Below are 14,367 nucleotides of genomic sequence, written 5' to 3'. Positions count from 1 at the left end.
GCCTCATGGGACTTGTATTTAGGTCAGGTACAGAGCAGGAGGGAGACTTATCACCCTTCACATGTAAAGCTTATTTGTTGCTATAGACCTTTCTTCAGTATCTTTAATCAGGAAGGGTCTAGTGCCAGAGATCTGTTAAAGAGTGTGTGAACATGTTTGGTTTAGATACCTCGGGAATTGGCCTAGGAATAAATGTTGCCCTTGTCTTTTGGGAGAGAAGATATATTTCCTTACCTTTTTGAAATTGACGAAATGAACTATGGACGACAGGAAAAGGAGAAAACCCTGTCACATTGTCTTTTAATATTCCGTCTCCTCGGGAGGTGGTTTAGCAATCACGTTGTTCCAGTCTAGACAGTAGAGAACCAGGCTGTGTGATTTCACTACTCTGCTGTTAAAAATCATTGCTTTCCGTCCCATGCTTGGATTGGATTACCTTGTTGATGTTAAGTGGTAAAAGATTCAGTTTTGATGTGTTATAAAGCCTTCACCTAACTCGTCCTTCCTGAGTCCCTTTCCATGTGTACCCCTTCCCATAGTTAGCTTTAAAGTCAATTCCTGTGGTTTTACACCTACTGTTTCCGTCGGAAGCAAATGAGAATAGCAGGAGGGCTGTCTAGACGGAAGACACTTTTTTTTGTTGACCTCTTGACATATTTACACTCTAAGCTAATGTTTCTAGTCATTTGAGCTTGTTAAACAGAAATGGGTTTATGTAAAACACATCGAAACCTGTTTGGTGAAAATTGGCCAGGCCTTAACTTGTCTAATATATTGGTGTGCGACCAATAAAAAAGCTCAGATGGGCAAGTTAGAAAGAAAATCTATTGATGCATTTTATACGTTTTCAAAATGTTGCTTGATAATCTGTCTTAGTTCATTAAAAAAGTGTTTTACAAATGTTGTAAGCAGCACAAAAAAACCTCTCACATGAACCCCTGACCTTTACTCCTTTGATGTAATTATGGATTTCAGAAGTGTAAAGTCTCAACACAAGATAGCACTTAGCTCATTATCTAAAGGCAGTAGTGATTTCCATGTGTTTTAGATGAAGTTTCAGCTTGCCTTCTATGGTCAGCTTCCGGCTGGATGTGTAACCAAAAGGTCCCTCTGGCTAAAAAAGAGGTTTGATTGCCTGAAAGCTGTGTAAATATTAGTGAAGACGAGTGCTTGTGCTGTGGAGCGTGATGTTTCCTTCATCGGGTATGTTTGCACCGACTTGATTTCCCTCCATTTTCTTACAGGAGATGTTTACATACAGCCAACACAGGACACGAAAAATCCCGTGATATATGGCGTCTTCTCTGTCTCGGGGTAAGAGCGTTATTACAGCTATTGAACAGACACAACTTATTTATAAGGCTCTGATTGAAGATTTTCCTGACTTTTTGTATTTGTCTTACTTGACTTTCTCTCCACAGCTCCGTCTTTAAAGGCTCAGCAGTTTGTGTTTATTCCATGGCTGACATCCGCATGGTCTTCAACGGACCCTTCGCCCACAAGGAGGGTCCCAATTACCAGTGGGTTGCCTACTCCGGGAAGATCCCCTACCCTCGACCCGGCACGGTGAGCTTCATGTCCACAATGACCCTACAAATGTATCCCACAGCAAGCTGGCATAACAGCTTTTATCTGAGTTGAATAGAAGCTGTTTTTCCAGGCTCAAATGTTATAGGCTCAACAATGGTGGAACAAGCACCCTAATTAAAATAAATCCCTTATGTTTGGCTTTTTCCTTGACTCATTAGCCAAAAATAAATTGTACAACTTAAAATATGTAGCTAATTTGAAACAATTTAAAGTGAATATATATTATTCTTAGTTTGTATCTTCATGGTTTATTGCACTCATTGTAAGTTCCTTTCGGTACCTGCTTCATCTAAATTAAATATATGTAAAAAATCATCCAACAAGAATGAGGCATCAGCATAACCAAACTCTGAATATTACTGCAAGAAAGTCTCTCAAATGTGCTTTTTTACTTGATTGTGTCAATTATATTTTCATCCTTTTTGACCAAAGCTCACACTTCTCTCCGTTTCTCTTTCAGTGCCCTGGAGGTACGTTCACCCCCAACATGAAGTCCACCAAGGACTATCCAGATGAAGTGATTAACTTCATGAGGAATCACCCTGCCATGTACAATGCCGTGTACCCGATACACAAGCGCCCCCTGGTGGTCCGGACCAATGTGGACTATGAGTTCACCACCATCACTGTGGACCAGGTGGCTGCTGCTGATGGAAACTACGAGGTGCTCTTCTTGGGAACTGGTGAGTGTTTTGTAATTAGGCCGGAGTCTAATCTCTGTTTATACAATTATCTCAGCTTTGTGGTTTTTTTACACAAAGTCAGTCTGAACCCTTTGATCATGGTCATTATGGAGAATGACAGTGTCAGTAAGAAGCTAAATAATGGAGGAAAAAGCCCCCCTATGGTAATAAATCCCATGTAAGTGGAGGGCTTGTCTCCCCTGCAATCATTTATCATTAAAAGAAAAGCATTCTTTCCCCTTGTGCTCGAGTGGAAATGTAACCAATCAAAGGGTTTGTACCTCGCTCTATTCACATGGAGTAAACAACAGGAGATTTGTACCTGGAGGGCAGGGGTGGATCAGCAGCAGGAGGGAGAGGAAAGAAGCAGGGGGTAAGAAGGAGAGAAAGAGGGAGAGGTGGGGGGGTACAGTTGGGACATCCATCACCTTAATCTCGCCCACTGGTGTAAGAGAGATTATCTGTCTGTCTGCATGCCTTGAACCTTTACTAAGGCCCCGGGTATGACAGCAGCAGCCACCACACAGGATGCAGCCCTCACATCTCGCAGCCCTTACATCTCGCAGCCCCCACATCTCGCACATGACGCCACTTAATCGGCTTCTTTGTTCATGTGGGCATTAACAGGGAGGAAACCAATGGGTTTGTGCGCGATGGCGGGCCAATGTGAAGGAATGTGTCCTTTCAGCTCCTGTCACAGCCCGCCATTCAGCCCTGCACCGTGGCTCAATGCACAAGTCAAAATAAATCTCAGGTATCCCGCTCGCAGGAATGCCAAACTCTTTGCAGAAATCAAACATGCCAGGGAAGGCCAAGGGGATGTCTTATGGCATCCAGATGAATAGGTCAAGACAAGAAGGGAGCGGAGGATGACAGAAGGTGTTTGTCACGGTGTCGGCAGCGAGTACACTAAGTGGAACGGACCTTGAGGAAAGGTTAAAGCGAGCAGAGCCACGTAGCACACGTGGAGAGTACAGTGCAGCCTGTTGATGTGAGGATTATCCCATGTTGGAGGCTGCTGAGAGAATACAATGCTAATCCAAGGGGCTGTTGACAGGCGGAGGGGGTGTGAGGTTGCAGGTATGTAGCTGACAGGTGTGTGTTGTGGTCCACAGACAAGGGAACAGTTCAGAAAGTCATCGTCCTGCCCAGAGACGACCTGCAGACTGAGGAGCTCGTCCTGGAGGAGGTGGAGGTTTTCAAGGTGAGCTTTTATCTAATCTTTTGCTCTAGCTTCTTCTGGTATACTCCATTTTACTCCCTACTTCGAATGATATCACCCCAGAAATCGCCGTTATCAGTAGTTTTCTGCGACTCTAGATATAGGTTGGAACCAGCCTGCTGCACTTACGAGTAGGCCGCCATTATTATCTGTTCATATTTGTTCCCCCGAAGACAAGAAGACGATGGTCCTGCCCTTTAGCGGTCCTTGTTCATATGACGGGAGCAAATAAGAAAGTCTGATGGCATAGTATATCAAAAGTCACTGGAAGGAAAGGATGGGTCAAATCAAACACATTACTTTTAATCAGAAGACCAGAGTTTGTGTCCCGTGTGATATCAAAAGGTCAACGTTTAGTCATTTGCACTGACATAAGCTTACGCCACTCACTTCCTTTTGTAATGAAGATGTAAACTTGGTAAATGGACTTCATTTATAGTTCTTTACGACTTCTCAAAGCACTTTACATAAACAAGTCATCATTCACCCATTCACTGGCAAGGTGCCACCTGCTCAAGGAAACTAACATTCCCACCGGGAGAATATGGACAACCCTTTTTTTAGCCCAAACCATCATACGAGAAACCCAACTTTCTTGAAATGTTATATGCAAATTCTGACTTAATGGTGGTTGCCCCCCCGCCTTTGATTGGAAGAAAAAATGACAACCATTGCCTGATAACATTAGTAACGAGTGATCCCGCCTTCAATGCTCTTCTGTTTTCGTTCTAACATCAAAACCTTGCCCCTATGTCTTAAGTCCTTCTGATCTTCTTTTTACATTTTGCTCTCTATCTCATCTGCTATGAAGACAACACGCTGTACTCACAATGTATTCTTTTCTCCTTCAAGGTCCCTACTCCCATTACAACTATGAAGATCTCCTCCAAAAGAGTAAGCATGGCTGTGCAGAGAATTTTCTTAACCTTTGTCCACATAAAGAGAAAATAAACTGTATTCCGATGAAAGGGAATGAAGAGAGCTACATATATACAGTTGTTATTCACTGTTGCTCTCCTTCATAGAAAAGCTGCAAGTCTGAGGGAGAGGATGAAGAGGAAACGTTTGGAAAAAACCCTTAGTATTGACTTTCAACGCCTGGCGTTATTACACAAAGCCTGCCAAGCTGACACATTTCAAACAGCGGATCATGAAGTTAGGATAGTAACCTGATAGATATGAGCTCAATGTTCTCCTAGGGAATCCAGAGCCTGTTGCTGTGTCAGCACAACACAGAATTAGATGTGTTGCAGTTATTTTATTACATACATCTGGGTTTGTGAAGTCTTTTTATGGAAGCACATCATGGACAAAAAAGGTTTTAGTCTTTTGAGCCACTGAAAATAGAGATTTTTAGGGTTAGGAAATTCTGATTTAAAATGAAAGTCCCTAGGATCCTTCCATGGTGTCTCAGATGTTTAGGTATGAATTTCACATCTGGATATTAGTGTCATTTTTTTCAGTAGGATTGCCTCTGAGATATCCAGTATTTGCAAACTGAAGCTAGATTTTACAATGGTTATGGAGGGCATTGTATGTTTCGGATAATTGTATTTGTACTGACTGAGCGCGGGTTTGAATATTCTACATTAAGAATTTCAACGTGTAAAAAAAATAAAAATCAATACATCAAAAAATGTAAATAGTAAATAGATTTAATTAAAGTAACAGAAGAAATCATGGAACAACAAACAGTTGATGGACAACGGTTGTCGTCGAAACGTATTGCATCCAAACACATATTTGCAAAATTCACAAAAATATCCTTACTAAATTGTTACATCGCGTTGCATTTAACACATTGTTCTGTTCTCTCTCAACAGCAACAGCTATATGTGTCCTCTGACATTGGACTGACGCAGTTGGCTCTTCACCGCTGCGATGTGTACGGGGAGGCGTGTGCTGACTGCTGCCTGGCCAGAGACCCTTACTGCGCCTGGGACGGGAAGTCCTGCTCCCGATACTCCGCCTCTCAGAAGAGGTGAGCAGCGGTAGCAGTGTTAGCATGAGCTACACTAACTTAAGAACTAACTGGATTGGTTTGTTGAATGATGCTCAATTAGACGCCTGGATGGCTGATAGGCTGTTTAACGGCATCTCTTTAATGTGTGTCTCTAGTATATTGAGCTTGGGGTAAACTGTGGTTTATGCTCCCCTAATGCATCATAAACATGTGGTTTTATAAGTGTAACCACTAAATGAGGTTAATTTAAAGACCTGTTATGTCGTAATGGGGTGATGGTTTGTGGTTAGGTCTATTTAATGTGATTCTTTAATGGCTCTATGTGTTGTTGATTGGCTTTGAATGGCTTGCGGTTGCTTTATTGCATTTTTTTCTCTCCTTATTCGACAACACTGGTCTGACCCCTTTAGACGTAGCCGAAGGCAGGACGTCAAATACGGGAACCCCATCCGCCAATGCCGAGGCTTCAACTCCAACAGTAAGGCACAACTCAAATCAACTAAAAACTTTATTCATACTGCACTTCACAAACAACACACTGGTTCCAAAGAATACAACTAAGTCCCAATGATGGGAAGACAAAGAGCTCTTGGTAAAAAAACAGACTTAGAGTGCCTTTTTTTTAGATGCAGTTTTGAAGGAGTAGACTAAAGGGGGTCACATTCCCTAATATTTGACAGTGGAATTTGCATACTTGGCAGTGGAGACCACATTCAAGCCACAAGCTCTAACCACTGCTATCCGGCACCCAATATTATTATTTTTCAATTTGATTTAGCTTATGCTTTTATCCAAAATGACTTACAAAACACCTCTACATTGTTTGCCATGCCTCCTGGGGCAATTTGGAGCTGAGCTTTGCCCAACGACTATTTGACAAATGAACTGCAGGGGCCAGGAATCAAAACACTGACTCTGTGATTGGCAGAGGACCATGTGCCCTTTGAGACACACTTGTCTTCAGTAATTTGGGCATTTTCCATAGATGTCTTCGGTCAGACCTTATTGTGTGATATGGGGACAGGAGATCTGTAATATAAAAGGGGGAAAAAACCTTTAATACCTCTTAAACAAACATGAGGATGAGGATTTTTCCAGTTCAGAAGTACAGATAATTCATCGGACATGATGCAGTTTTATGAAGCTTATTTTTGAATACCCATTCATTTGTTTGTGTTGCAAGGGTCTAAGGACAGAGGGTGTCATATGCTGCAGAAACTGTAAAGCCTCTTGAGATAAATGTGTAATTTGTGATAATGGGCTTTAGAAATACAATGTTATTGATTGGTTGATCCCAGATTGTGGTTTACAGAGGAACCATGACGAAGAGAAATAATGTTCATGAAAGGCTGTGGTCCAAAATAAATTACTTCAGCTTTATTCTCATTGGGGTGAATACTCCTGGTTTGTAACCTCCATCTATTGCTTCTATTTGTTTATTAATGACCTAAAAAGGTAGAAAATAATGACACGTCTCATTATGCTGCTCCTGGCTCCAGGTTGTCACTGCTTTGGGCTGTAATGACTGCATTCTGGCAGCTTTATGGTAATATGGTAATATGGTAATTTACGACAGCCCGTGTTGCTAAAAAGGACTTTGATTTGCCACGACTGAGATTTTGGCGGTGTTGGGGTTCACGGTAATGATGTTTTGGTTGCCATGGTAATCCCCCTCTGTCTGCCCCGCAGCCAATAAGAACACTCTGGAGATGGTGCAGTACGGGGTGGAGGGAAGCAGCACCTTCCTGGAGTGTCAGGCCCGCTCTCCACACGTTCTGATCAAATGGCATTTGCAGAGAGACAACAGCGACCGCAGGAAAGAGGTGAGGCACCACACTCTCAAAGATCCTGGTTAAAAAAGCAATCAAGTGTACTCAAATTCATATTTACCCAATACAAAGCACAATACACAGTTACCAGAGTATAACATTTGGTTTAACATATAGAGAGCGAATCAGAATAGGGTTGGTGACAGTTTCTCTATTTTGTAATTAAATAAATAAAAGATAAATAAAAAATAGACAAGAAATATGTATATCTAAAAAGTAGTTTAAGCAAGAATGTGCAAGAAAAATGTTCAAATACAAATATGTATATGAAAATATGAGTCAAAGCAAGAATGTGCATTTAAAAGAAAATACAGATATTTATATATGCATGAGAAGTTGAAGTAAATTGTCCAATAAAAGATTAAATCAAATATAATATCTATTTATATAAATATAAGGCATGGTTTAGTGGTGGATTTTTTTTTGTGGATACAGTATATGACACATAAGTTATGATTATCCTCCACCACCATCAAGTGATTAAGGCTCTGACTTCTTACACAGACCTCCGACTGTCCTCAGGCCCGAGGGAAGGACATATAAAGGGGAGCTGTGAGAAAGCCCTCTGCTATGAAATACAAGCCTGAGGCACTAGTTAAAGTTTTATTGTGGAGCTATGTAGTGTTGCTGCCTCTCTTTTATTGACTATTCTGTTGGATGAGCCTCTGATCCCACAGGCAGGGCTGCTTTCTCGCACTTCTGATGCTGAGCTAAGGAGCTGTCAGCACCTCATCAGATGCCTGGGTGTGGATGTACAGATAGAGATGATATTCATAGGTGCAGCTCTAGTTACTGTGGGATAGCATTAGATGTGTTTGATTTTTTGTTTTTTTAAAAGGATATTATTCTCCAGTACAGGTCAAGACATTAGGAACTAGACATCATTTACTATAAAAAGATCACTCTACAAAATCTAAGATGAGGAATCCCTGAGGAAAGATGGCAGCAAATCTATTTAGAAATCAGAAACAGACACTATGTATAATCATAAGATTTATACTTTGTTTGCAGTTTTAAAATATTCTAGGGATTGTTGTCGTTGGTGAAGATAGTTTAAAGATAGAAATGTATTCAGTGAGGTCCAAATACCTTTCATGTTGCGCATCTTTTATTTGTATCTCATGATAGATATTGAAGCCTAGCACCATGACACTAGATGAGCTGAGGTTAGGGACTGTCTCAAAAGTGCAGACACACAAATTAAAAGGCAGCTTTTCTGATTGTTGTCCATTTTTCATTCTTTGTTTTGTTTTTAAACATACCCATTTTTTTTCATATAAAAAAACATGGGAAAAATGGTATTGTCTACTTCTAGTTTTTAAGGAGAATTTATGCAATTCTGCGCAATTCCATTTTTATTTTCCTTCCTATTGTTAAAATATCCTTTTCTTTTTCTATGGTTGATTTTATAGAAAATATTAAGGTAGAGAATTTGAACGATAATGCCGAAAAACGAATTAAGAAAAGGAAGATGAGCTTGTTCTTAGCATTTCAAAATGCTAGTTATAAATCACAGGTGTTCATGATTTTGTTTTCCTCTGCAGATCCGCTCTGATGGTCGTGTTTTGAAGACAGAGCAGGGTCTTCTCCTGCGGTCTCTGCAGCCCTCCGACTCCGGCATGTACCAGTGTACGGCCACGGAGAAGAACTTCAAACACACGCTGGTCAAGCTGCAGCTGGTGGTGCTGTCGAGCCGGGCCGTCAACAACGTGCTGGTGGAGGGCGGAGGAGGGCTGGTGCCGTCTTCTATCAACTCAGGCAGCACCCAGTGGACCCCCAGCGCGGGGCAGTACAAGGACCTGCTGACCATCCTGAGCCAGCCGGAGATGAGCCTGATCAATCAGTACTGCCAGGACTACTGGCAGTACGGAGACCCGCTGATGGGCGCCCTCAAGACCAAAGACCTGAAGGAGATCAAGGAGCAGAAGAAGCCCCGCAACCGCCGGCATCACGGGGAGGGGGAGGAGGAAGAGGAGCAGGAGGAGGTAGAGACATGAGGAGCCCGGCTTTGCATCTGAACCCCCCTCAACCACCCTTTCCCCCCCTTACCCTGTGAAAACTGGGAGAGACTCATTGAGAGTAGCAACAAATATTCAACCAACCGAGAAAAAAAAGCAAACTGAGAAAAAAAGAGGCTTCCGAAACAAAAACCCCACATACACCCTGTCAAACAGTAAGATATATGATACACAGTATTTATTGTAGGTTGTATATAGTATCATTCTGTGGATTTCTTTGTACTTATAGAAAAAAAAACATGCTCTTTGTGTATAGGTACCTTTGGGGCAAATATTATTGTTATTATTGATGTTGTTAATTTTATTGTTGCTGTTACTGTCATTACAAAACTCATCTGTCAGCATCATGTGACCTCGGCGACTGTTGGGAATGTGTTATCAGCGTGTAAGCTGTTCGGAGCTGTGAGAATGAGATGAGTTGATGACAAGGGGTGATGGGATCTCTGTCGTTTCTTGCTTGCTTTGACTCGATGCCAGGACTCTTTTTATTTCTGGACGCTCCAGGGACGCCTGCGATGCATCCCCCCTCGTGGATGCATGCGGACAGAGACGTATTATTGCAAGGGGACCATCGACACATGGTCCCAGTTAGAGAGGAAACAATCCTTTCTCCATGGGAACCCGGACGCACAGAGGACTGTTCCAATATTCTCACTGGTGTAATTGGGTATATTAAAAGGAAAATGGTACTTGCCCCTCTTCTAGTTCCCTTCTGATTGGAGGATTGAGGATCCTTGATATGGATTCTGACATTTGAATTCTCAGTGTTACTCTACTTTGAGTTAACTAATTCCTTTTCCAGGCCATGAACTCAAGCTTAGCTAGAAGGGCGGCGATTGTAGACTTCAACCAAGGCCATTTGGATAAGTGAAAATGACTGCATGTATCCGCAGCCATGAGTCGGATCCACTTCAAAATACAAAAGGTTCTGCCTTGGCCAATGCTATACCCTTCCACCAAGTTTCATAACAATCGGGCCAGTAGTTTTTCCGTGATCCAGCTTACAAAAAGACAACCAACCCAACAAGCTGAACACTGAAACAATTTGTAGACGCAAGCATTAGATCAGTTCTTGTTATATTATGAGAAAAAGTAGTTGGTTTTTTTACAAATGCAAACATCCTCTGAGCTGAGGTTGAGGTGCAATAAAGGGTCAAGGTTATGCACAAAGGGCATTATTCTTTTACTTTCAGGGGATATTGGCTGGGGCCAAATGCAACAAGCACACTCGGGCAAGTTACTTCTGTAAAATATTTTTTTTAAATCCAATTTAAGATGAAAGCTGTGCCCAGATCAGGCATCAGTTGTTAGCTCTGAGATTTATTTTGTTCTTTCTTCCTTTGACATTCATATGTGAAAAAAAAATAATTGCCCGTATACACAACAGAGCATTGTAACAATGTTGTGACACTAACCAAAATGTTGGGAAGCTGGCTTTCATTGTGTGCATGAACCTGTATTTGTACTGTAATTCTGATAAGATTGTGTGTGGTCGTTCTTTTTTTTTTTTTTTTCTGTTTTTCATCTCTACAGGTGTACAGTATGGTCTCTGAGGGACATTCTCAGTACAGTGACACGGGGACAACAAATGCTTTAAGAAGCCCTTATTTCAAATATACCCCTGTATGAAGCACGATGCATCTTTTCATTGATACCATTTGAATCGGAGTATTAAGTGATATTATTTCAAAGTATCATACAATGGCATATTATCTATGTGGATAAAGCAGATTCTGATGAGAGGGCAACAACACATTATGTTATAATATTGGATTACATTGTAACACAAAATGTAGTGAGTGAGTAATGATCCGCTGGAGTCTGTAACTACCAGTTTGAACACAACAACTAATACATTTCCCAGTATTTTGTAATAAATATATTGAAGAAGATAATATACTTATCTAATGAAATAATTGCATTTGTTTAATGTATTTAATGAGGCAGTACGATTCATGCTTGAGTGCATAATTATAATTAGTTTAAAATAGATTGTTATAATTTTAAATATTTTTTTATGAATCAAGACATCCATTTTGTTTTGTCATGACATTAAGTATTATACAAATTATTAGAAAATAATAACATAATGCTGTTTTATCACCTTTATCGTCACAGGGTTTTTATTTAAAAGATGAGTGATGGTTCTATTGATGAGAATTGTTATGCCATATTCAAAATATTAGTACAGCAGTCCTTCAGTAAGTCAAATGAATGGCTCTTTCATGTATAAGATTATATGACGGGGGGGAAACAACTGAATTGTTCATTTTTATGTCATTTTGATATTTCAAGGCTTTTAGTACATGTGCCTAGCTTATATTCAGACTGTGTTGAATACTTTTGGGAAGATGCATCCATAATCCATACAGAGGTATATCTGCTATTTAATCTGTGATGTCTGTCTGCGTTCCCAGAATCAATCACAGCTCCTGATTGTCTCCTCCAAATGAGACCAGGGGTAATACAGCAAAAAAGAAAAAAAATGCAAAGAAAGGTTGTACAAATTGTTGGTATTTTTAAGAAAAACGTGTCTGTAGTTTTTGAGTGTTTTTTTGTTTTGTTTTGTATTTTTGCATCATCAGACTTTACGGAGAGAAAAAAGAGAAAAAAAACGAAATGCACAAAGGTGATGTTCTTGTAATGACTTGTGTAAATTACTCTATCTTCCCTTTCCATTGTTGTTGCTGACTAATAAATTAAAGCTCTATATTTTATAAGAATGGAATGTTCCCCCCACCTTCATTGTGATTGGCTTGATACTGGATGTTTTCCATGTTTCTGCCCAGAACCCTCTGGATCCTTGGAATAAAGTTGTACCTGTTAAAGAGATATGTATGCACATTTGTATAAAACATACACATTGCATTTGTGTTTGTAATGAAACTATTGGAAGGTAAAAAACCTCCAATGAAAGGACGCAGGATGACATTTTGTCTATGGGCCTGATGGGTATTGATTATGCAAGTTCCTAATCCCCGTCAGTTAATCAAGCTTGATCACGACCTAAAGGTTAATAAACTCCGATTAGAGGTGATCAATAGTGCTAGATAGTCAGAATATACCTGTGGGAGATAGATAGGGTTGAAAATCAATCCTAATTTCTCTAAATTTACCAGAGGCATTCTGCCTTTGAAAATCAAATTAAACACACTAGCTTGCATTTTAAACTAAACTATGTAAAAAAGAAAATTACTCACCGATGGCCAGCTCAGGCGTAGGGGCCCAAGGGTCAACGTTCACCCCTGGCCCTGATTAAAGAGGTCGAAAACAACAAGAATGTCTCGCTTCAACTGTTACCAGATCGAAGTGGTGGTGATTTTCAGTTAGCAAACATTAGCATAATCTTTCTAAAAGTTAATCTACTAAACAATTACTACTTGGTTGACAAGAAGTAAAATATAGTTAGCTTGTTGGGTAAAATCACTTTTATGTCAAGGTGGCCTACTGAAATCTTAGTGAATAACTGGTAAACTCACATTGCCTTTCACACTTTTTTAATAGAAAATCAAACATATTTTCCAGATTTTATAATACCTCCTCTCAACACAATAACGAATTTACAATGTGACTGGGCTAACAAAATCAAATATCGCCCATACAACAAGTGTTAAAATTGTTTAATTTAGGGGGTTAAGAGGTTAATGCACCACCCGGTTGGCATGCTAAGTGATTCAAATCAAACACACTTGACAGGTGCATTCTGGGTCTGGCTAACATGCTAAATGCTAACGCAGATTAATTTCAAGATTCAAAGGTTTATTGCCCATAACATATATACACAACTAAGGTGTGATCATGGTGGATCCTGAGGAACTGATAGGTGTGTGAGGATTGTTTCTGACTGCAAAGCCTCATTAATGGATGTATAATAAGAACCATTAAACTCGACATGTGTCAAACATTTCCGGAATGTAATGTGACAGAGACACTGGGACTGGCAGCTATGCTCTGAGATTAAAAAACAGAGGAGTTGAACCATGGAGCAGCAGATTATGGAGGATTTGGCGGTGCTCAGGACTCAGACTACGGTTCAGACAGGTGAGTACAACAACAACAACAACAACAACACACTGTGATAAATCTCTTCAGAGAGGAACGTCGATGTTGCTAGGCAACGAAGCATTGTGTGTGTACAGTTTGAGGCTGCTGTGGAGTTTCTATTGTTTCTACAAGAGGTCCTCAAAACATTTTCAGGCAGACACCTTACAACATGAGCAGTGTTAAGGAACACCCTCATGATCCTTTCAATAATTTCCAGTACAACAATTTAGTGGTCTTCTTTTTTTCATTACAACAAAAATATATGTTTAAATGTATATTCTACAAGCTATGTGTTATGTAAAATGTAGTTAATTCACAAACAGTTGAAATAGAAGTACACACATAATACATTATTATATTATTCATTGGACTAATAAGCCCTTTGTGTGTAGACTAATTAATAAATACTTTTTCTATATCAAGATCATCCAAATTGAATAAACTTAAAACCTATGCCAATTTGAGAATTACTTTGTACATCTGTATTGTCTGCTTTGGTCATGTTTTCTTTCTGTTGTTTATTCCTGGCTGGCTGTGTAACTTACTGTGGCTTTATACAAAAAAATGTATGGTCTGCGTTTTGACAGATTGCTTTATTTAGTTTTTTCCTGGTAGAATACCTCCTAAATAATGATTAAGGAAGTAATCCTACTAGAGAGAAGCTGACTGCATTAGCAAACTCTAATGAGCCACTACCCAACCAAACTCTATATGTTGTTGTTGTTGTTATGGAGTGCATGCTAGTGGCAGAAAATGACATGTTGTACTCGAGTAAAAGTGTCAGAAACATTTTAGGAAGGAGCCCTTAAAAATTGCCTACAGTCTTTCTAATAAGTCTCTTCCAAGATTGCTTACTCTGCAGTATTGTTTCCAACCCATAATGAATTGCAATGATATGTGCTTGAAGTACATGAAGGCAAGTTTGGCTCAGAGCACCCAAGGGGAACGGGCTGTTATCGGGTCAGAGGAGTGTTCTTCGGTTCAGCCCATCAGGGTTTCTGCACCTCATAAAAGCCTT

At 40.1% G+C, this 14,367-nt stretch overlaps 1 protein-coding gene across 2 annotated transcripts in view; it reads left to right on the top strand.

Annotated features, from left to right (window-relative positions):
* The window catches only part of LOC307040545 (semaphorin-3F-like), a 67,258-nt gene extending 55,121 nt beyond the window's left edge, over positions 1-12,137 (top strand). For both annotated transcript variants that reach the window (XM_079683490.1, XM_079683489.1), the window contains 9 exons: positions 1,245-1,314; positions 1,422-1,566; positions 2,051-2,273; positions 3,389-3,477; positions 4,348-4,389; positions 5,319-5,478; positions 5,856-5,936; positions 7,148-7,281; positions 8,832-12,137. In XM_079683490.1, coding sequence (XP_079539616.1) covers positions 1,245-1,314; positions 1,422-1,566; positions 2,051-2,273; positions 3,389-3,477; positions 4,348-4,389; positions 5,319-5,478; positions 5,856-5,936; positions 7,148-7,281; positions 8,832-9,284 — 1,397 coding nt within the window. In that variant the 3' untranslated portion in view covers positions 9,285-12,137. The remainder of the gene's footprint in view (positions 1-1,244; positions 1,315-1,421; positions 1,567-2,050; positions 2,274-3,388; positions 3,478-4,347; positions 4,390-5,318; positions 5,479-5,855; positions 5,937-7,147; positions 7,282-8,831) is intronic.
* The last annotated feature ends 2,230 nt before the right edge of the window (positions 12,138-14,367 follow it).

This window comes from Notothenia rossii (assembly GCF_949606895.1).
Source record: "Notothenia rossii genome assembly, chromosome: 5".
Taxonomy (NCBI): Eukaryota; Metazoa; Chordata; class Actinopteri; order Perciformes; family Nototheniidae; genus Notothenia; species Notothenia rossii.
This window is presented reverse-complemented; position numbering and strand designations above follow the sequence as displayed.